Genomic DNA, 24,263 nt, shown 5'->3' with positions numbered 1-24,263 from the left:
CACCGGCCTGCTTGCCCCCAACTGCCCTCCCCTCCTGGCCTGATTGCCCCTAACCGCCTCTGCCTCAGCCCCGCCACCATGGCTTTGTCTGGAAGGACATCCGGAAGGTCTCCTGGAAGCTCTCCCAGTCTAATTAGCATATTACCCTTTTATTAGTATAGATTATTATTAGAGGAATTAGATTAGAATGCTAGGCATTTCAAGCTATTGGAGTAGAGCCAAGGAGAAGGACTATTATAAAAGTTACGGAAAAAGAACCCACTGAATGGATGAACATATTTGCCATTGATACCTCTGATAAGGGGTAAATACCCAAATTTATAAAGAACTTATAAAGCTCAACACCAAAAAACCCAAACAATCCAATTTAAAAATGGGCAAAATACGTGAATAAACACTTCTCCAATGAAGACATACAGATGGCCAATAGGCATATGAAAAGATGTTCAACATCACTAATCATCAGAGAGATGCAAATTAAAACTACAATGAGATATCACCTCACACCTGTTAGAATGGCTATCATTAATAAATCAACAAACAACAAATGTTGACCAGGATGTGAGGATGTGGAGAAAAGGGAACCCTTGTGCACTGTTAGTGGGAATGCAAACTGGTGCTGTGAACAGTATGAGTTTCCTTAAAAAATTAAAAATGGAACTGCCTTTTGACTCAGTGTTCCCACTGCTGGGAATATATCCTAAGAATCCTGCAACAACAATCAGAAAAAATATATGCACCCCTATGTTCATTGCAGCATTATTTACAATAGCCAAGATTTGGAAGCAGCCCAAGTGTCCTTGAGTAGATGAGTGGATAAAAAAGCTATGGTACATTTACACAATGGAATACTACTCTGTCGTAAAAAGGAAGAAAATTTTAATCTTTGCAACAGCATGGATGGATCTGGACAACTTTATGCTAAGTGAAATAAGGCAGTCAGAGAAAGACAAGTACTGTATGATTTCACTCATATGTGGAATCTAATGAACAAACTGGACTACCAAGCAAAATAGAGACAAACTCACAGATAGAGAGCAGGCAGACAGCTCTGGTGTGTGAGGAGGTGCTGGGCGGAGGGGAGGGGAGGGGATGTGGAGAGGGAGGTGGAGGGATTGAACAAAAAAGAAGGAGAGAGAACTCATGGACATGGACTACAGTGTAGTGAATGGGGTGGAGGGAGTGGAGGTGGAAGAGGGCATAGAGGGGATAAAAGGTGGTGAAAAAATAAAATAAAAATAAACAATTATAAATAACCCCCCAAAACGGTATGGAGGGCCGTAAAATAAAAATAAACAATTATAAATAACCCCCCAAAAAGGGCCATTGCTTCTTTGTGGCTGTGAATGTGTAGGGCAAGTATCTGGTGGTGGGCCTGTGGTTGCTGTTGCTCAGAAGATGGGCAGTTGGGAGGAGGAGCTGGATATGGAACAGGGAAGAGGATGCAGAGCAGGGAAGAAACAGAGTGAGGACGAACTTGAAGCCTCTAGCACAGAGGTTGTATTAAAAAGAAGGCATGACATAGTGTTCTAGGAAATGAATTGCGGAAATGTAGGATTGTTTGCCGGGACAGATGGCCCTTGAAGTTAGTGGTCATGAGTTTAAAGTATTACCAGGTAGCATGGTGAATTTTTCTCTAGTTACAGGCTTCAGGTTAAGGCATGGAATGGTTAGGGTTGGGATTTTGCCAAGTTAGTAAAGAGAGAGAGGTGCAAAAAAGTTGAGTAATTGAAGTATTGACTATGGAATCTGTGTTTTGTTAGGAGGCAAGTAAGAACTGGGGCTGATTGAAATAGTAAAACGTTGATAGGATCAGGATGTAGGTCCTGATGGAATGAAAAGAGTTGTTGAAGTCAGGAGTGGTGATTGGAGAGTGAAATACTTGGAAATGAAATTATGAAAGGGATAACCTTATTGATAAAGTCTATGACAATAGAAGTGGGTGATGGCAATAGGAAGAAGGACAGGATCATTGGAGAAGAAGAGATCAATTCCGAAGAGTGAGCAGAGTTTTAATATTGTCTGTATTGGTATTAAATTCATCAATAATTATTAGTGGGGTAATATTGGAGATAGTGATAGTGAACAAGGTAATAATATTTTTTCAATGTAAGGGAAGTAACCAGCATCTATATATGCAACCAGGAATGGTGGGAGGTGATAAAGTCCAATGGCATAAGATTTGAAGCCAGAGCTTTTAAGGGGAAGGATTTACAGTGAAAGAAGGCAATACAGTAATTTTGAAAAGGCAGTGAGGATCGACTTGGACAGCTTCCCCACCCCTAGGTGTGGTGGATGAGGGTTATAGGAGAGAAAACTACCATTTGAGAGGGCTGCAGGGGAATCTCAGGGGAGAGCCAGGTTTTAGAGAAAAGATGGGACGCTTCAGAGAAGAGTTAGGATGGAAGGAATTTTGCTGGAGAACATGGTGGAGGGGTATGGGATTTGTGGAAGAGTAGAAGCTGGACTCAGATCAGGTGCTGTACCCAAATGCATGGTGGTGAGTAATGACCAGGATATGTTAGGGGTTTTTTGGGTAGTGACTGAGGTACATAATCATGAATAGCACAATGTGATTCATTCAGATGGTCCCTTAGGCAGAATATGGAATTGAGAGCATGACTTATTGGGGGGAAGGAGAGTTGAGGATTTTGCCAGGAGCACGTGGGGCGCCTTCCTTTCCCAGAGGCTAATTACTATCTTGAGAGTAGTATCCTCCTGTCCATGTGTATATAGATGGATTACATATGGGTGAATCCATAATCTAAACAATATTTTTTTGTGTTTTTGAAAATGATATATAAATAGTATCATCTTCATATTATTTTGCAATTTAAAACATTAATATGTTTTTAGGATCTACCCACTTGCTACATGTACTTCTGCTTTGTTCAGTGTCACTGCTGAATGGAACCCCAGTGTGTGAATGTACACTATTCCTATTTATTTATCCATCTCCCATAGATATTTGAGTTGTTTCCATTTTTTGCTATTACAAATGATGTTACACATAATGTTTACGTACATGTCTTCTTGTGTACACAGTGAGAATTTTTTCTGGGGGAGATAGTCTACAAGTAGAATTTCTAGACAGTGTTAGCTATTTGATCGTGTCAAATTGATCTTTAAAGGGTTATACTAATGTACACAGACTGCTCCAAATCCTCACCTCCTCCTGATAATAGTTTTTTATTGTAAGACCTAAAGTATTTGTCATTTAAAAGAGTGATTTTCAACCCTTTTCATCTTCTGGCACACATAAACTAATTACTAAAATTCTGCAGGACACCAAAAAATATATTTTTTGCCGATCTGACACAAAAATAGGTATAATTTTGATTCATTCACGCCAGACGGCTATCATTGTGTTGGCTGTTGTCCTTTTTTTTTTATTGGACAATCTAAGGAAAAAGAGATCAGTGCCCCTGACTAAAGAGTCAGGTATTGCATGTTGGTTTTTAATCCCCATCCCAGGATATGTTTACTGATTTTAGAGAGGAAGGAAGGGAGGGAAGAGGGAGGGAAAAAGAGAAACAGAAACATCGATCAGTTGCTTCCTGTACAAGCCCCAACAGGGAATTGAACCTGCTACCGTTTTGGTATACAGGCCGATGCTCCAACCAACTGAGACCCGGCCATGGCAGGTATTGCATGTTTTAAAAATTCTGTGGCACACTAATTGAAAATCATTGATTTAGAAGAATGTGAGCCCTAGCCCCGTGGTCGGCAAACTGACTCGCAAGCCACATGCGGCTCTTTGGCCCCTTGAGTGTAGCTCTTCCTAAGCCTTAGGAGTACCCTAGTTAAGTTAATAACAATGTACCTACCTATATAGTTTAAGTTTAAAAAATTTGGCTCTCAAAAGGAATTTCAATCGTACTGTTGATATTTGGCTCTGTTGACTAATGAGTTTGCCGACCACTGCCCTAGCCAGTTTGGCTAAGTGGTTAGAGCATCGGCCCATGGACTGAAGGGTCACTGTTTCCAGTCTATTCAAGATCACATACCTCGGTTGTAGGCTCCATCCCCGCTTGGGGGAAGAAGCAGTCGAGACACACTGATGTTTCTCTCTCTCAATCTCTCTAAAAATCAATGGGGAAAAAGTTCTCGGGTGAGGGTTAACAAAAAACAAACAAACAACAACAACAAAAAAAGAAGAAAAATAGAAGAATGTGAAATGGCATCTCTTTGTGGTTTTAATTTACATTTTCATGATGACTATTAAATTTGAAACTCTTTTCATATGTTTAGGTGACTTTTATTTTCCTTCTCTGTGAATTATCTGTTCATATTCTTTGCTTATTTATAATCCTTCTATTGTTTTGTAAGTTTAAAATTTATTTTTATATTAAAAAAATCAGTTTATTGAGTATAACTTGTATATAATTTTAAGTGTACAATTCATTGAGTTTGGACCAATGTAAAGAGTCATGGAACCATCACCACTGTCATGATATAGAAACGTTTCATCGCCCCAGAGTGTGGCCCCATATCCCTTAGTTGTCTCTCTTCTCCCTCACTCAACCCCTAGCACCTGGCAATCACTGATTGACTTTCTGACAACATAGTTTTCCATTTTCTAGACTTTTGTTTAATTTAATCATATAGTATATAGTCTTTTATGTCTTGTTGTTGTTTTTGCTTAGCTTATGAATTTTGAGATTAATTCAAGTTTTTGTGTGTTTCAGTAGTTTGTTCATTTTTGTTGCTGAGTAGTATTCCATTGTATGGAGGTACTCTAATTTATCCATTCACAAGTTAATGGGTTGTTTCAGTTTATGGATATTACAAACAAAGCTGCTAACACATTCAAGTACAAGTCTTTGTGTGGGTGGGCCTGTGCTTTTATTTTGTTTGGTTAATATCTAGAAGTGGCATTGTTGGGTTGGCATTCATTATGAAAGTAGTAAGCATGTATATGTTTAGTGGCCATTTTACTTTCCTTCTCTGTGAATTGTGTTCATATTCTTTGCTTACTTATATTACTCCTATTGATTTGTAAGTTTAAAATTTATTAAGCATCTATTAAGCAAATACATGTTTTTCGCCACCTTTATATCTTCTTGGGTGAAGTGTCTGTTCAAATCTTTTAATCACGTTGTTTGTTTTCTTATTGGGTTGTACAGTTCTTTATATTCTCTGGATAAAAGACCTTTATCAGGTGTTTTGTAAATATTTTCTTTCTGGCCCTGACCGGTTTGGCTCAGTGGATAGAGTGTCGGCCTGCGGACTGAAAGGTCCCAGGTTCGATTCCAGTCAAGGGCATGTACCTTGGTTGCGGGCACATCCCCAATAGGGGGTGTGCAGGAGGCAACTGATCGATGTTGCTCTCTCATCGATGTTTCTAACTCTCTATCCCTCTCCCTTCCTCTCTGTAAAAAAAATCAATAAAATATTAAAAAAATATTTCCTTTCTGTGTGTGGCTTGCCTTTTCACTCACTTATCACTGTAGTTTTATTTTTTTAAAGTATAATTTATACATAGTAAAATTCACCCTTTTTAGGATGAAGTTTTATGAGTTTTTACAAATGCATACAATAGCATTTTCACCACCACAATCAAGATTTAGAACATTTTCATCACTCTAACAAGTTCCCTCCTGCCTCTTTGTATATCTGTTATTTCTCTTAGCCTCAGCCCTGGGCAACCAGTAATATCTCTTCTTTACTTAAAGTTTTTTCCCCTTTCTAGGAAGTCATGAGAATGATGTCATACTGTGTGATGCTTTTTGAGTCTTCTTTTCAGTCACTTAGCATTAATGAATTTGAGATTGGTCCATGTTATTATTTGTATCAGTAGTTTACTCCTTCTTATTGTTGTATTTTGTACCTAAGTTTATCTGTTTACCAGTTGAAGGATCTTTGGTTTGTTTCCAGTTTTTGTTACCAGGTATGAATAAAGTTGCTATAAACATTCATATACAAGTTTTTGAACATAAGTTTTTATTCTATTGGGTAATACATAGGAGTAGGATTGCTGGGTCAAATAATAGGTATAAGTGTATTTAACTTTGTAAGAAAGTACTAACCCATTTTCCAAAGTGATTGCCATTCCCACCATGACTGTATAGTAAGTTCTAGTTGCTCTGTATTCTGGCCAGGACTTGGTATTATCTTTTTTTGTTTTGTTTTTAATCTCAGCCATTCTGAGGGTTGTGTAGTGGTACCTCATTGTAGTTTTATTTTGAATTTTCCTAATGACCTTCAAGCATATTTTCATGTGCTTTATTTGTCTTCATATATATTCCACCATGAAGGATCTGTGCATATCTTTTGCCCATTTTAAATAATTTGGTTGTATATTTTCTTATTGTTGAATTTTGAGAGGTCAGATTTCATTGTATGGATGTACCTAAGTTTATCTGTTTATCAGTTGAAGGATCTTTGGTTTGTTACCAGTTTTTGTTACTAGGTTATGAATAAAACTTGAGGCCCAGTGCATGAAATTTGTGCACGGGTAGGGTCCCTAGGCTCTGCTAGTTTGTATCTTGGAATTTTTTCATTTCATCTAAATTGCTGAACTTTGTTGGCATAAAATTGTTCAAAATATGTATTCCCATACTCTTTTGATGTTTGTACGATTTATAGTGATATCTCTTCTTTCATTCTGATATTGGTAAATTGTATCTACTCTCTTTTATTTTTGGAAAATTTGTCTATAGGTTTATAAACTTATTGGTTTCTTAACAGAACCAGCTTTTGTTTCATTGATTTTTCTCTGTTGTTTTTCTCTTCCAAATTAAGTGTGCAAAAAACTAGAATGCTAAAAAATCAAACCAGAGGAAGGGAGAAAAAAGAAAAGTACAAATCATGTAATAAATGGTAGATCATCATTATCTACATTAAATGTAAATGAAGAACACAAAAATATTTTTAAAAATCTATATTGAGTCATAAAGCAAGACAACACATTTCAAAGGAATGAAATTATATAGACTGTGTTCTATAATTACAATGGATTAGTGTTGGACAACATAAAGGAGTAACAAGGTAATTCACCATATTTGGTATGGTTTTTTTTGTTTTTGTTTTTAACCATATGTTTTGATATTAGGAACACATTTCTGTTCTGCTTCCAGCCATGATGAAGTAGAAGGTCTAGATTTACCCTGCTACCATTAATACCTAGAAAATCAAACAAAATATATTAACCGGTAGTTTTCAGGCATTGAATTAATAGGTATCCCAGGACTGCAATCTAAAGAAAAAGGAAAATAAGGTGAGCCCTTGCAGTACATTAGCTCACTGCCCAGAGGCAGGTTACAGGCCTCAAGTCAGGAAGAGCATACCCAGTTGAGAAGACGTAGAGTTGGAGAGGCTAAGAAAGCTCAAATTTGAAGGGCAGATTAAGAGAGGAGAGGGAGGAAGGAAAGAAAGAAAGGCAGGAGATAGTTTCAGCAATTTATTGAGGGCCCCCCTTTATTTTTTGGATAAGAACTGATCTGTGCATATGTAAAAGGAAACTACTCAAGGCCAAAGGAAGAATCACCAGAATACCAGGCTAAGAATAGTTCATATTCCCCCCAGTGAGAGTGGAAAGACCTTGTCATCTGGTATAGTTCTCAGGAAGATATCACCTCAGTAATCTATCTATATATATAAAAGGCTAATATGCAAAGTGTCCCTACGGGAGTTCAACCAGGAGACCGGGAGTTCGATTGCTCGCTATGACGTGCACTGATGACCAGGGGGTGGCGTGGAACGAAGGAAGTCCCCGGCTGGCAGCTGGCAACCAGGGAATGGAGGCCCCGGCCAGCAGCCGGGGAAGGGATGCCCTGGCTGGCAGCTGGAAGGCCCCGATCAGCCCTGATCACTGGCCAGGCCTAGGGACCCTACCAGTGCATGGATTTCATGCACCAGGCCTCTAGTGGGAATATATTAGCCTCAGACTAAAGCTTTAAACCTCTTACAAGCCTGAAACGTGAAAAACTGATCCCAGGTAACTTAACTTCATGATAGAGTAAACAATATATACAATATTATGTAAAATATACAGCAAAATTCAGCGCCTAACAACATAAACTTCACAATGTATAGCATGCAATAAAAAATTATTTATAATCTGGAGAAAAATGCATCAACACACACGAACCCAGAAATAATAAAGACGATGGATGTGCAGGTAATGACGTTAAAATAGCTATTCTAGATGTGGTCTGGATCAGCGGTTGCCAACCTTTCGGACCTCACGGACCACCAGTGGTCCACGGACCACCGGTTGGTGACTGCTGGTCTAGATGCTTAAGAATGTTTAGAAAGACATAACAAGAATGAGAAGCAAAATAAGACATCTAGAGACACTCAGAAATTTTTATAAAGCTATCTATATATTTATCTTTGGGTTAAATACACTGCATTGGGTTAATAGCAGATTAAAGACTACAAGAGGAAAAATCAGTGAATTTGAAGATAGAAACTATGCAAAATGAAACAGAAAAGATACTGAATAAAAATAAACAGAACAGCAGCAACAACATGTGGAATAATAGTTTCGAAGTTCTATTTAGTGTTTAGCCTAGAAATTGCAACATGGACTTTTGACTTATCAAAAGTCTAATATTCATCTTTACCTTTTTTTAAATATATTTTTTATTGATTAAGATATTACATATGTGTCCTTATCCCCACATTATCCCCTACCACGCCGCTCATGCCCTCACCCCCCCGTTGTCCGTGTCCATTGGTTAGGCCTATATGCTTGCATATAAGTCCTTTGGTTGATCTCACCCCTTTACCCCCACCCTCCCCTACCTTCCCTCCAAGGCCCAACAGTCCAATATCTTTACCTTTTACCTGTTTGTGGACATTTGAGAACCTTAGGATGCTTCGTACTTAATATATGTGTGAGTATATAAACGGTGTATGTCATAACCTCGGTTTCTGTTCATGCACATTTACTCATGTCTTTACCACTTTTAAATAAAGGATTTTATTTTATTTTTTAGCAGTTTTAGGTTCACAGCAAAATTAAGAGGAAGGTACAGAAATTTTCCATATACTCCCTGTCCCCTCGCATGCACAGCCTCCTCATTATCAACATTCCCCAAAGTGGTACATTTGTTATAATTGACGAACCTACATTGATACAGTAAAACCTCGATATAACAGACTAATTCGGGAGAGGGGGGTGTCCATTAAAGCCGAAAGTCTGATATATAATAGAGTAGGTTTTCTGAATGCATATGTTAAAAAATTAACAAATTAGTTAGATTACCTGTTTTTTACTAATGTAGATATGTTCGTGTAATTAAAATTATGAATGAAAAGTTTAATTTCACAGAAGTTTTCTGTATGTATTACTGTAATGCATATAGGAGTTTTTTATATGTATTACTGTTTAACTTTATACTGAATAGGTCTAGCAAATGAATGCATTCACCAGTCACCGAGAGTAAACAAGTGCACACGCCTGGGCATGGCTTAGCGCATGTGGGAACATCAGCCCACACGTATTAATAAAACTGCTGCAGAAAGTCCCGCCAGGGAACAGCAGGACCAGTTACTGAGTGCAGTGCGGTGTGGTCATGTGCTTATCATTCCCCTGAACATTGTTTACGAGCGATGACACTTGGATTTAAATATGTATGTAGACTAGAGTTGTCAATACGTAATACTTATTTATGTTGATGAAATTACTGCAGTGTTTTTTCCAACATATGGCCTATTCACTAAAATTTGTTAAAAGTAACAGTGAATTAATAACAAAAAATAACCTGTTAATTTAGTTATAAGCAAATCTCGGTTAAAAGCATTTAAAAATTGACAGGGTGTTCATTTTCACATAGGACATACAGACTAGAAATTTTATCCATTAAATCTGAAGTCCGTTAAATTGAGGTCTGCAAAATTAAGGGTTTACTGTACCTCATAGTGACCCAGAGTCCATAGTTTACGTTGGTGTTCAGTCTTGGTGTATGTATATTCTATGGGTTTTGACATCCACAGAATGTATAATGATAGCCATTCATTATGAAAATATCACACAGTATTTTCACTACCCTAAAAATCCTTTGTACTCCACTTAACTCCCCCCTAACTCCATTCCCTCCTCACTAATACCCAGCAATTATGGATCTTTTTACTGTCTCCGTAAGTTTGCCTTTTATAGAATACCATATAGTTGGACTTATACAACATACAGTATAGCCTTTTCAGATTGGCTTCTTTCACTTGTTAATTAATATGCATTTAAGTTTCCTCCATATCTTTTCATGGCTTGATAGCTCATTTATTTTTAATGCTGAATCATATTCTATTGTCTGGATGTACCACAGTTTATCCATTCATCTACTAAAGGACATTGGTTCCTTTCAACTTCTGGCAGGTATGAATGTAAAGCCGCTGTAAACATCCTTGTGCAGATTTTTACGTGGACATAAGTTTTCAACTCTTTTGGGTAAATATCAAGGGGCACTATTGCTGGATCATATGGTAAAAGTATACTTAGTTTGTAAGAAACCATCAAAACATCTTCTGAAGCGACTGTACTATTTTTGTGTATGAGAGTTTTGTGTACCCTCAGTGAATGAGAGTTCTTGTTGTCATTTGCTGTTGTCAATGCTCTGGATTCTGGCCATTCTATTAGGAGTATTAGTGGTATCTCATTTTAATTTGCCTTTCCCTGATGACATATGTGGAGCATCTTTTTATATATTTACTTACCACCCATATATCTTCCTAAGTGAGGTGTCTGTTAAGGTCTTTGGTCCATTTTTAAATCAGGTTGTTTTCTTATTTTTGACTTGTAAGATTTTTAAAAATATATATTTTTATTGATTTCAGAGAGGAAAGAAGAGGAAGAATGAGAGAGAGAAACATCAATAATGAGAGAGAATCATTGATTGGCTGCCTCTTGCACATCCCCCACTGGGGATCGAGCCCGCAAGTCGGGCATGTGCCCTGACTGGGAATTGAACCGTCATGACCTCTGGTTCATAGGTCAATGCTCAAGCACTGAGCTATGCCAGGCAGGCTAAGATTTTTTTAAAATATGTTTTGGATAACAGTCCCTTCTCTGATATGTGTTCTGAAAGTATTTTCTTCCAGTCTGTGGCTTGTTCATACTCTTGAATACTGTCTTTTGCACAGAAGTTTTTAATTTTAATAAAGGCCAGCTTATCAATTATTTCTCTTATGATCATTCCTTGGGTATTATACTGGTATTTAAAAAGTCATCTCCATTCCCAGAGTTATCTAGGTTTTCTTCTAAGTTTTACAGTTTTGCATTTTATATTTAGGTCTGTGATCCATTTGAAGTTAATTTTTGTGAATGGTGTAAGGTCAGTCTAGATTTAATTTTTTGCATGTGGATGTCCAGTTATTTCAGTACCATTTGTTGAAGAGTTTGTCTTTGTGCCAATGTATGGCCTTTTCTCTTAAGCCAAAGATCTGTTGACTATATTTATGTGGGTGTATCTCTGGGTGGTCTGTTCTATTCCATTGATCAATTTGTCTATTCTTTTGCCAATACCACATTGTCTTGTTACTATTTACCACTTTTTTTCTTTCGACTCTTCATTTCTTGCTATATTTCTGAATTATTATCTAGAATAATTTTCCCTGTGCCTGAAGAATATACCTTCTTAGACTTTATTCTATGCCAGTAGGACCCTGGCCTTGTATTTCTGTAGCTAGGAGTTGTTTGTTTTTCCGTTTTTGGCACCTATAAATTGCCCTTTATTTTGTCCTTGGCTACATATTTAAAATTTTTGTTCCTATTTTATTTAGCATCTCTGTATATTTGTTTAGGCAATATGTTTTAGTAGGTATGAGCCCAACTTTGTCAATACTTTGTATTGTCACTTAAAAAATTTTAGTCATTTTGTTGGGTATTTGAAATGTGGTTTTAATTTTTTTCTATCTTCAGTTTTATTCTCCTTCATGGTAGGTTATTATTTTTATATTCAGCTCTGAAGTTTTTATTCTTATTTTCTGTTTTCTTCTCCTAGTAGTTTCATATGGAGATATCTGCCTTGTACTGGCTTTCTCTTTTTAGGAGTTTTTTTTTGTGTGTGTGTGTTTAATCACCGTGAGAACCCTCACACTCTTGTTCCTTTTTCTTATTGGGCTCAGTAGTCTCCACTAGATTCTTTCTATAGCTTAAACTCTGAGTCTGGGTGTGATGTATTTGAGTTTCACTACTTATAGACATTTGAAGTTACTTGGTAGAGAATGAGACTAGACAGGCCAGAGGAACCAATGCTCATAGTGTATGGATAAATCAGAGATCCAGGTGAGGAGAAAGGGTAGACAAAACTTTATTATTGTTAGCTTAACATGTATTTTAGATCTAGGTATCTAGAAATGTTAATAGTTGAAAATGAGAGTTAGTTATACAACCACGGATACTTTAAGGAAAACATCTGTATATGATGAACTAAGGAAAATGCAGAGTCTGCCCATCCCTTTATATTTTTATTTTTAAAGAATTTAAAAAATACACTTCCCGGGACAAGTCTTTAACAGGTGAAATAAGCCACTCAGAGAAAGACAAGTACCACATAATCTCACTTATATGAGGAATCTAAAGAACAGAATGAACTGATGAACAAAATAGGACCAGAGGCATGGATACATGGAACAGACTGACAGATCTCAGAGGGGAAGAGGATGAGGAGGATGGGAATTGATCAACCAAAGAATATATCTGCATATATGTATAACCCATGGACACAGACAATAGTGTGGTGAAGACCCAGGGGGGCGGGGGCAGGATGGAGGAAGGCAAAGGGAGGGAGGATGGGGACACATACAATAGAGTCAACGATAAAAAGAAAATCTTAAGTCTTTGGACTCACACTGCCCAAGTCCAACTTTGGGTCTCTTTACATAAAAATCCAGATAATTAACTGAAATTTTGAGTTTTCATCTAGGTGTTTTCCAGTGTCAGTGCAGGAACTACTTGTGTTTAGGATATAGTTGTATTCTGAGTATTTTCTTATCCAGATATTTTTGAAAGGACTTTTTTGGGTGGATGAGAATCTTTTTAAGAAAAACTTCCTAAATATATCTACTTGGTGTTCTCATTTCAAACATTTTAGAAAGCTATTTTCTTAGGAATAACCTGTTGCCTTTTATAAATAATTTCAGCAAATATTGAGAAGAATGTGCTACCTTACCATCAAAGAAATGGCTAACATCTCTGAGGATGTCATCATTGTCACAAGCAGGTAGGTGAATGGTCAAAACCTAGGGTGGAATACTTATTTATTTAGTGGGAATGCTTGTTGTTCTCTTGATATTAATTTTACTTGTTTGACTGTAAGAAAGTCAATAGGAATTTAAAAGAATATAATATCTCAAAGCATTCTTTTCTGAAATGTGTTGTCATGTAAAAACCATCCCTATCTGATAACATGATAGATATGATTAAATTTTAAATGTTTAAAATATATGTAAACAAAACTAAAGAGTTGTGTTACACTGAAATAAAATATTTACATCAGAATATTTACAATAGAAAGAACTCCTCTACTTGAAAAAATTCCAAGTGATAATTCATAAAATAACCAATATAAAGGTTCAAAATATCTTTAGTCGTTTTCAGAAAATGTAACCAGAAAATGTAAATTAACTCGAGAATGAGTTATGATATTTTTACTCCTCAAATTGGCAAAAGAAAAAAGACAGTCATTACTTGTAAGGGAGACCATTTTGTATATAGAAAGAAGGTAGAAAAATAAATTGATTCAGTTTCTCTAAAAAGCAGTTTGGCAACTTTTGTTGAATGTTTGAAAGGGTTTATCCCTTTGACCCAGTAATGCCACATCTATGCAACAATGTTCAGAAAATAATCAGAGCGAGCACCGAAAGACTTGTATACAGTGATGTTCACTGCAACACTGTTTACATTGGCAAAAAGGATAAAACAACTTAAATGCCTACCATTGTTAATGATTACTTAATCATATTTCATAATCTGATTTTTAATTTTTGAAAATATTTTGAAACATCCTTTTTTTTATTTCAGAGAGGAAGGGAGAGAGAGAGATAGATTGAAACATCAATGATGAGAAAGAATCATTGATCGGCCTCCTCCTGCACGCCCCACACTGGGCATCGAGCCCACAACTCGGGCATGTGCCTTTACCGGGAATTGAACCATGGCCTCCTGGTCCATTGGTTGATGCTCAACCACTGAGCCACGCCAGCTGGGCTGAAATATCTTTAGTGATGTGGAAAAGTCCTCAATATAGGGCTGGATGAGAGTTGGATTCAAGTCTACGTATTCCATATAGTCTCACTTTTAAAAAAATATTTTATATATGTACATAAAACATGTGGATGGAAATGCACTGATATATTATCAGGAGGTTATTTCTGGATATTTGGGGTTGTGGCTATTTATTTTCTTTAAACTTTTGATCATTTCCAAATGTCCTAGAATGAGTATGTATAATTTAGAGTTCTAAAATATGTAACAGATGCTATTTAAAAAATAATTGCCTTCTTAATTATAACTCACTGAAGTGAATATGGCTTTGGTAAAACAAAATAAATTTTGGAGGAGGGTGCTTATGTTTAACCAGCAGTTGTGTTGACTGTAGTTTCAATTTCCAGAGCTTTCAGCTGGAAGCTGAAAGGCAGTGTAAATAGTCACTGAAACAAAATAGGCTAGAGTAGCTGGTGTTGGTTCAGTAGTTCGACAGTGGCAGGGCTGGTGTCTCTTGAATTCTCGTGGATATTCTCACATTATTGCAAAATAGATACCTGAATTACTGGAAGTGCACCATTCAAGATGGGTGGGGTACTGGGAAGGGGGCCAGGGAGGGCAGCACCATCTGGCTGACTCTTTTATCAGTTTTATGCAATAGCTTTTCCCAAGGCAATTTTTAGATTTCATTTGGCACAGCTGTATTATATGACCATCCTTAGGCGTTCAGGAAAGTGAGTAGTTTTTATAGCCCAAGTATTAGGGGCAGGCAAGGAAGAACGGGTTGGAAATAGGTATCGGGTTAGCCAATGAACAGTGTCTGCCACAAGAAAGACATAGAAAATCTTCACTAGATCAGCTAGCTTCACTAAATATTGGAAAAATTGAAAATAGATTGGTCAACTATTGATTGAGAGTTTTTTATTTGTTTAATTGCTAATATTCCCTCTGAATCTTATTAGGCTGCCTTAAATTATGGTTGGTTTTTTGTTCATTTTAAATGATTAGTAAATGTGGTAGGTAGAATAATAATGCCCCTCCCCCCCTCAAAGATAGCCCCGTCCTGATTCCCAAAACCTGTGACTATGTTACATCACCTGGCGGAAGGGAGTGAAAGCTGCTGATCAGCAGGTAGGGAGAGTAGTCTGGATTATCCAGATGGGCCCAATATAAGGCTAAGGGTCCTTAAAAGGGGAAGAGGGAGGCAGGAGGAAGGGTCATAGGGAGATGTGTTGACGGGAGCCACGTCAGAGAGATGCAGTCTTGCTGGATTTGGAGATGGAGGAAGGGGGCCGTGAGCCAAGGACTTTTGTTTCGGATGGGAAAGGTAAGGAAATGGACTCACCCCTACAGCCTTCAGAGAGGAATGCAGCCCTGCTGACACCTTGATTTTAGCCCAGTGTGACCTGTTTTGGACTTCTAACTTACAGAACTGAAAGATAAAGAAATGAATGTCTTAAGCCTTTAAGTTTGTGGTAATTTGTTACAGCAGCAATAGAAAACCAGTAGGGTCTTGCAATATAGAAGTGTATCAAGTGAATATGTTGTGTACCTTAAACTTACATAATGTTATATGTCAATTATATCTCAAAGCTAGAAAAATAAGAACAGAAAACGAATAGAGATTTTGGTACCTGGAAGTGCTGCTTATTAGATAACAAATATCTAAAAATGTAGAAGTGGCTTTGGAATTGAGCAGTGAGCAGCTGCTGGAGATATTTTGAAGAGCATGATAGAAAAAGCCTGTATTGACTTGAACAGACCGTTACTAGAAATGTGGATGTCAAAGACTCTGCTACAGAGAAGTGACTGTCCATGTAAATATGGGCCTTGCCCTGGCTGGTGCTAAGTGGTTAGAGCATTGGCCCACATACCCAAGGGTTTTGGGTTTGGTTCTGGCAAGGGCATGTACCTGGGTTGCCGGTTCATTCCTTGCCCCAGTGGGGTGCATGTGGGAGGCAACCAATCGATGTGTCTCTTTCACATCGATGTTTTTTCTCTCTCCTCCACCTCCCCTTTCCCTCCCTTCCACTCTAAAAGGAATGGAAAAATATCCTCAGGTGAGGATTAAAAAATAATAAAATAAAATATGGGCCTTAAAGGTGCTGCTAGTGAAAACTCAGAAGAAAATGGGGAAGATGATAGAAACTGGAGGAAAGGGGATCTTTGTTATGTAGTGACAGAAAGTTGGTGGAATTGTGTCCTGCAGTTATGTGGCAAGCAGGACTTCTAATCAATGAATTTAACTGAGATTTCCAAACAGTGTTGAGGTGCGGCCTGGTTTTTTTTGTGACAGTAAATTTGGGAGTAGAGAAATAAATTTAAGAGAGACCTGTTAAGCAAGAACCAGGAGTTGCTTACAAAAATAAAATAATTGTATTATACAGTAAACCCTCAATTTTGTGGACCTTGATTTAATGGACTTTGAATTTAACGGTCAAAATTTCTGGTCCGTGTGTCATATGTGAAAAGTAACACCCTTTTAATTTTTTGTTGCTGTTGTTAATCCTCACCCAAGGATATTTTTTTCATTGATTTTTAGAGAGGGGAAGGGAGGCGAGGAGGAGGGAGGAAGGAAACAGGGAGGAAGTAGGCCGGGATCAAACCTACAACCCAGGTACATGCCCTTGACTTGGAATCGAACCCGAGACCCTTTGTGGGCTGACACTGTAACCATGGAGCAACACCGGCCAGGGCCACCCTGTTAATTATAAAATGCTATTAACCAAGATTTGCTTATAATTAGGTTAACAGGTTAGTTTGTTATTAATTCACTGTTACATTTTTAAAATTCACTGTTATTTTTAACAAATTTTAGCGAATAGGCCATATGCTGGAAAAAAAAAACTAGTAATTTTGCTGACAAAAATAAATATTACATATCTCCCCCTCTAATCTACAAATTGAAATCCAAGAGTCACTGCTCACAAACAATGTTTGGCGAACGATTAGCACGAGATCACTGCATCGGGGGCGGTGATTGGTCCTGTTGTTCCCTGGGGTGACTTTCTGCAGCAGTTTTAACACGTGTGAGCCGATGTTCCACGTGCGCTAAGCCACGCCCCAGCCGTGTGCACCTGTTGACTCTCGATGTGAATGCATGCATTTGCTAGACCTACTCAGTATAAAGTTAAACTGACTGTAATATAGCAAACCTTTCTGTGAAATTAAACTTTTCATACATACTTAAATTTTAATTACACAGTCATGTCATGTCTAGATAAGTGAAAACAGGTAAATGAACTAATTTGTCAATTTTTTAACATATACATTTGGAAAACCTACTTTTTTATATAACGGACTTTCGGCTTTAACGGACACCTCCTTGCCTGAGTCTGTTATATCAAGGTTTTGTACACCTGAAACTAACACAATGTTATATGTCAATTATACCTTTTAAGAAAAAGGAACTAGGAGTTCTTAATTTTGGAAATTCTTAGCCTACCAAAATGGCAAAGGATGTTAAAATAAAGATCCAGTAGGAAAACATGCTGTAGAGAAAAAGTCAAAGGGGTTACTCTATAGTCTTTTGCTAAAACCTCAGAAAGATTGAAAGGTCAGAGTACTCACTTACACAAAACACTCTGAAGAGATCAAGGGTGGGACTCAGATTCCTTCAGCTTCTAAGGAGAAGCCAAAAATAGAGGCGGGAATATCCAGACAAGATCTCTGGGGGGGCCTCTTGTCTAATGGAGGGCGCATATGGTAGTCCCACAGGCTCTTGAGAGTCTTCGAGCAGCAACACTGCCAGTTTGAACTAAAGGGAACAGAGGGCAACGTGAAAGAGCCCCAAACTCTGCAAGCAGGAAACATGCTGCCCGCTGTAAACAGGAAGGGTGGCTCTGAGGGCAGAAGCGCAGGCCCATTGGTGGAGCTGGGAAGTATAGAGAATTCTGCCTAGGACTTGAGCCCTTTTCCAGTTTGCCTGTCTGGATTTCAGATTTGCATGAGACCAGTGACTCTTCTTCCTCCATTTCTCTCTTTTTGAACAGGAATGATTATATCTGTTATCCTATGGCAGTTCTACTCTTGTATTGGGAGCCAAGAACATCTAGTTTTATAGGTTCACGGGTGGAGAGGAATTTTGCCTCAGGATAGATGGATTATATCCAGAGTCTCACCCATACCTCATTTGGTTGATTTTGATGATATGATTGGGACTTTTGAGTGAAATTTAGGTGAGATTTGGACTTTGCATTGATGCTGTTGTCAACCTAAGAAACGTCCAAACTTGTAAGAATTTTTATGAGTTTATTTGAGCCAAACTGATGACAATTGCCGGGAAGCAAAACCTCAACGGATTGAGAAAATGCTCTGGAAAATGGCAGTTTTGCACCTTATTTTATACAATACAGTAAAAGGAGGAGGTATAAGTGGGTTACATGAAATCCACTGGTAATAGATTAGGGAGGTGGGAGAAAGCTCGGGGGTGAGGTGGGTGGGCAAAACTCAGTAATTGGATAAAAAGTAAAAGAATAGACATATATTTCTCTTATATAGGTGGGTACAGGGTAGTTAACAACACGATAACAATAACAATGAGGGGATGTGTGGTCCCTGCTCTGGTGTGGTGGGGTGTGTTGTGGGGGGGGGGGGGGGGGGGGAAGGGCATTATTTTGTAATCCCAAAGGCATGGTATCAGGTATGTTATCCTAGATGCAAAAAGACAACAGACAGGCTCAGTTAAGGTGAAGATTGACATTTGTTAGGGAAAAATACTGCCCTAGGACATGACTACCCACCTTGAACTGCTTTTAGTCAGAAAGTTTTAATTTCAGACCATCCTGTGTAGTTACTTTAGGTCTCTGAGTTTGTAAGGCGGCCACGCAGGCCTCCTTTGAGTCTGTCAGGTTTAGTGTGTGGCCCTTTTTGGTCCACATGTCCCTCTTTTGATTATAAATCCAAAGGATTCATTGATGACCAACCTTGTGTTTGGATAATGAGGTCCCAGGGTGCTAGGAAGGCTTATTCCTAGGAAGTCTCAGAATCAGCATCTGTCTTGCTGAATGATGGACCATTGGGGATGGGGCAAGACAGGAACCTTGGATGGAAGTCAAGGCCAAATTTTCTCAAAAGTGAAAAGTAGATAAATGGGAAGCATTCAGGTCTTAAGGGCCTTTATTAAGAAAAATACTCTGGGTCATTTCTAACCTATAAGCTATCATGATCCAAGTTTTGTTGCCTAATTTTCCTATGTATTTTGCATCTAGTATAGCATTCACTTATAGTTTGAGGACATACCTTACATCTTTCCAGTTTTCATAATCTGACCATGAGATGGATTCCTATTTACTGTGACCCATCTACTTCCATTGGAAGCACTCGTGTGCTGTTGTTGATCTGACTTCCACTAGTTCTGCAATTGGAAGCTGTAACCTTAAGTTTTAATCAGAACCAAGGCTGTAAGAACACAATGCTATAAATTACAATTACCATTTACAATATCAGAGGCCAAGAGGACAGTAAGAGTTTCAAGATTTCCTGTGCCTCAGTAGTAGTTATAGAGGGCCATGTTTTTATGCCATTTCAGCTTCTACCTGAATTAATAGAGTAATCTTTGTTGGGTTAAGGGGTAAGTATATTCCCATAATTAGATTCTGGAATTTATATGTACAATTCCTTCCTTATATTGTTTTTCACTAACTTTCTACAACTGCCCTCCGCTTAGTTTGTCTCTTTTTATTCCTTCAAAAATATCCAGCTTATTAGGACAAACTATTTTAACTTCTCTTAAAAACATACACATCCTTTTCCTTCTTTTTGCAATAGCATTTTTTCTAAATTTCAAAAGAGAAGCTTATAAAAAAAAGAGTATTATAACACCTTCAGCAATTATTAACAGTTGGGCTATATACACAAGGTTTGAGAAAAGCCTAAAGAACAAATATAATAATTATTATTAATATTAGCAGACAGGTAAATACATTCAAACAAATAAAATTCAACATCAATTTGTAGGTATACCTTGCCTTGTCCATGTCTTGGGATAGCTGTCTATTTTTGATGTTGTCAATTTCTCATCCTGGAGAAATCTTTAAATCTCCACTGTAGGAAGAGGTGAGTGTCAGAGACAGGGGCAGATGTCCATTTGTGGTTAAGCACCTGATAAGGTCCCTTCCCATAATGTTGGAGAGAGTTTTTGATTAATGTCTCTTCCAATGGACAAAAAGCTCCTGGTTGTAAGTTGTGGTCTTTGAAGTCTTCATCTTCCAGGAGTGCACTGTGGAATGAATGTTACTAATTTATCAGTTTCTATAAGCTGGTTAATGAGCCCTTGATAATACAGAATGTCTTCTTTTAGTAAAGTCGATTCATATGTCCCTTCATCTTGATTCATAGGGCAGCTGGTAGACTATTTCATAAAGAGAAAGACTATGTTTATCAAAAGAAGTAGATTTCAGGTTGAGGATCAGTATAGGGAGAGCTTTTGGCCACGGGAGATTAAAAGTTTCTGAAAATTTATCTAGTTGAGTTTTAATTGTACCATTTGTATGTAGTAGTTATAGAGGGCCATGTTGAGGGAGAATTGAGGGTGATAGGCACAATGAAAATATTATAGAATAGGCCACGTGTTACAAATTGATTGCATTATTTGACCAGTATAATGAGTCCCTCAGTCACTGTAACTCAGAGGGAATTCCCCAATTGGGAATTAATTTTTTTTCTAACAATTTACCTACCATTAAGGCTGTGGCTCTCTTGCCAGGGAATGTCTCAACGCATACAAATAATAGCTAACACATATTTCTGTTCTTTAGATGGTGGCATTTGGATAAAATTCAGTTACCATACTTAAAATGGATCTAAAGGAAGTGGGAAATATCCTTGGAACCTGTGGAATGATTTCTCGGGATTATATTTGGATAAATAGAATATGTGCTGTACAGTTTTTGAGTTACAGTAGCAGTAATATTTTTTACTTCGTGAAATTATTTTTTTCAAGACCCAATGTTTTAGCTTATGTACATATTAAAGTATAGGTAATTAAACCACTATATGTGAGATTGGTTTCTGAAAAGTTGTATCTGTTTGCCTGAGACAAAGGTTCTCCCTTTTAGTTGTCATATTCTCTTTTCTTCAGCAGCTGTCCATTGGAATTATAAAATTTTTCTTTTTTTAAATTAATTTAATAGGAAGTAAGGTGAGTCTCAGGTCTGGATAATTTGGCTGTTTAATGCTGCCGATCTAGCTGTAGCATTAGCTAGTAATTTCCTTTTGTTTCCATGGTGGCAGCTATTTAGAATGTTCTGGAATTTGGATAACTGCTAATTGTTTCAATTTCTGTATGACATCTAATAATTTTGCAACCTATTTTCCATTCTTTATGGGCTGCCCTGAGGAAATTAAGAAACCTTGTTACTTCAACAATATTCTAAAGTTGTGAGCGACACCAAAGGCATAGCTACTATAGGTGTAAATATTGGCTATTTGATCTTTGGCCAGTTGACAAGTTCAAGTTGTAACAATTAATTCAGCTTGCTGGGCAGATTTTTTTTAGGTAGTTATTTCATGTCTAGCTTGGTAACATACCTGTTTATCTTTCAGAGATCCATTTGTAAGCCAGATTAAGTCAGCACTATCAAGGAGTTTCCTATAAACCACTCCTATGAATAAGAAGGTGACCAGTAACCAAAACACTTTCATGGATGTCTTCATCCTGTAAAGAAAGTAGCATAGTTGCTGGGTTGATTGTAACATCAAGTTCAAGTAAAATAGGTGCAGGTGGCAAGAGTCAGTCGGCTGACAGAATATTGAGTATGATAAGAATTTAGTGGAGTTCAACACAATCCTATATAATAAAAAGCTAATATGCAAATTGACCAAAAAGCAGAATGAACAGTCGCTATGACACGCACTGACCACCAGGAGGTAGATGCTCAACACAGGAGATGCCACCTGGTGGTCAGAGCGCTCCCACAGGGGGAACACCGCTCGGCCAGAAGCCCTGAGCAGGGCTCATGGCTGGCAAGAGCAGTGGTGGTGGCGGGAGCCTCTCCCATCTCTGCTGAGCTAAGGAGCAGGGAGCGGGCCTAAGCTGGCAGTCGGACATTCCCTGAGGGCTCCTGGACTGCAAGAGGGTGCAGGCCAGGCTGAGATACCTCCCCACCCCTGAGTGCATGAATCTCGTGCACCGGGCCTCTAGTGAGAAATATAAACAAAAGAGAGCCCATAACTATCTTTTCTGTTTGCTTAACAACATGTCTATAGAAGAGATGGCTGTTATGCAGGGAGGGAGCCCTTTGGCTACTGAGTCTAATTGCTGACTATAATAGCCTGTAGTTCTATGATAATCTGTATATTTTTAATTTTTTAAAAAAGTATTTGCTTTATTTTTAATGTGTGTTTTTTTTTAATTGATTTCAAAGAGATAGAAACATCTAATAATGAGAGAGATAACTGTTCAGCTGCCTCCTGCATGCCCCCTACTGGGGATCGAGCCCGCAACCCAGGCATATGCCCCGATTGGAAATCAAACCGTGATCTTCTGGTTCACTGGTCAGCACTCAACCACTGAGCCACACCGACTGGGCCTGTATATTTTTTAGTTAAAACTCCTTTATTTTCATGTATAAAAAGTTGGAAAGTCTATAATTAAGGTGTCCCAGAGTGGAAGCTTTAGATGATTCTTTAGAGATTTTATAGCTTGTTTCCCTTCTGGGTTCCACTGAATTGGGTCAGGTCAATTTGACTTTAATAGACATATAGAAGCTGGGCCATTAATGAAAAATTTGGAACCCAATTGTGACAATATCCAGTCTAACCCAGGAATTCTCTAAGCTGCTTTCTTGGTTTTGGAAGAGGAAAAAATAGGATTCCTCTGAATCTTTCAGGGTTAATTAGTAGCCCATTTTTAGAGATGAGATGGCCAAGGTATTTTACTTGAGGTAAGCAGAATTGAAGCTTATCCTTTGAGACCTTATGTCCTTTTATAGCTGGCTATTGTTATAGACAAATTGTGTCCTTTTTCCAGTCTAGTAATGTCCTAGAGCATAAAAGTAAATTATTCACATACTAGAGGCCCCATGCAAGAATTTGTGCACAGGTGGGATCCTTCGGCCTGGCCATCCATCGGGGATGATTGGGACCGGCCGGCTGGCGGCGGGGAGGGACCGTGGGAGGTTGGCTGTGGGAGCACACTGACCACCAGGGAGCAGCTTCTGCATTGAGCGTCTGCCCCCTGGTGGTCAGTGCACGTCATAGCTACCAGCCGGTCATCTGGTTGTAATGGTCGCTTAGGCTTTTATATATATAGATTGGATTAGAGTGAAATCTTGTAAAATCTCTAGAAAAAAATTTTACATCATTTAAGTAAGCTTTTAGTATCTAAGAGAAATAGGTGGGACTTTGTATATCTCTAAGGCATTACTGTTTAAGTAAACTTGTAATCTTCCCAGGTGAAAGCAAAGACGTATTGACTGTCTTTTTCTGCTGGAATGCTGAAAAAGGCACCACACAAATCTATTACTGAAAGCTATTGGCAGTCCACAGGAATAGCTGATAATAGGTTATTGAATTTGGAACCACAGGATGTTTGGGAATAATTGTTTTATTTATAGCTATGAGATTTTGTACTAATCTCCCTTCTCTGAGTTTCCTTATTGGAAGGAAAGGAAAATTACAGGGGCTCTTGCATGGAATTGTAAGCCCCTTTAAAAAAGTAATCTTGTATATTGGGCTGACTTCCAGCTTGTGCATAAAGAATATTGGTGATTGGAAAAGGCCTGTAGTTGCATTGGAATGTCCTGTAACAAGCATTCAGTTCCTCTTGTGAGGGAGGTTTCTTTAAAATCATTTTTCCCCCAATTGGTTCAGTACCTGATTTATTGACTTCTAAATACATTTCACCCTTCTGGAAAAAGGGTAGTGGGCATCATTAGTTTCAAGAAAATCTTGCCCTCTCAGGTGAATTGAGGCAGATTTGATCAGCAATATATGTGTATTCCTGTAACATTCACTAGTTAGAAGGGGACAGGTTCTCTCTTCCTCTCTGAAATCAATAAAAAAGACAGACATTGGTAATTAGATATCCCTACCATTTGCACAGAAGCTTTACTCCACCATAGGTGTGGTTAAGAACAGATAAAGTAGCCCCAGTATTTGAATGACCTTA

General features: G+C 38.0%; 1 protein-coding gene across 3 annotated transcripts in view; it reads left to right on the top strand.

Moving 5' to 3' along the window:
• The window catches only part of LOC102259544 (coatomer subunit gamma-2), an 81,325-nt gene that overhangs the window by 6,648 nt on the left and 50,414 nt on the right, over nucleotides 1–24,263 (top strand). For all 3 annotated transcript variants that reach the window (XM_014542787.1, XM_005857217.2, XM_014542794.1), the window contains exon 5: nucleotides 13,090–13,169. In XM_014542787.1, the coding sequence (XP_014398273.1) occupies nucleotides 13,090–13,169 (80 nt within the window). The remainder of the gene's footprint in view (nucleotides 1–13,089; nucleotides 13,170–24,263) is intronic.

The sequence above is a fragment of the Myotis brandtii genome, unplaced genomic scaffold (assembly GCF_000412655.1).
Source record: "Myotis brandtii unplaced genomic scaffold, ASM41265v1 scaffold1086, whole genome shotgun sequence".
Classification (NCBI taxonomy): Eukaryota; Metazoa; Chordata; class Mammalia; order Chiroptera; family Vespertilionidae; genus Myotis; species Myotis brandtii.
The sequence above is the reverse complement of the archived record's forward strand: the minus strand, read 5'-3'. Positions and strand labels throughout refer to the sequence as shown.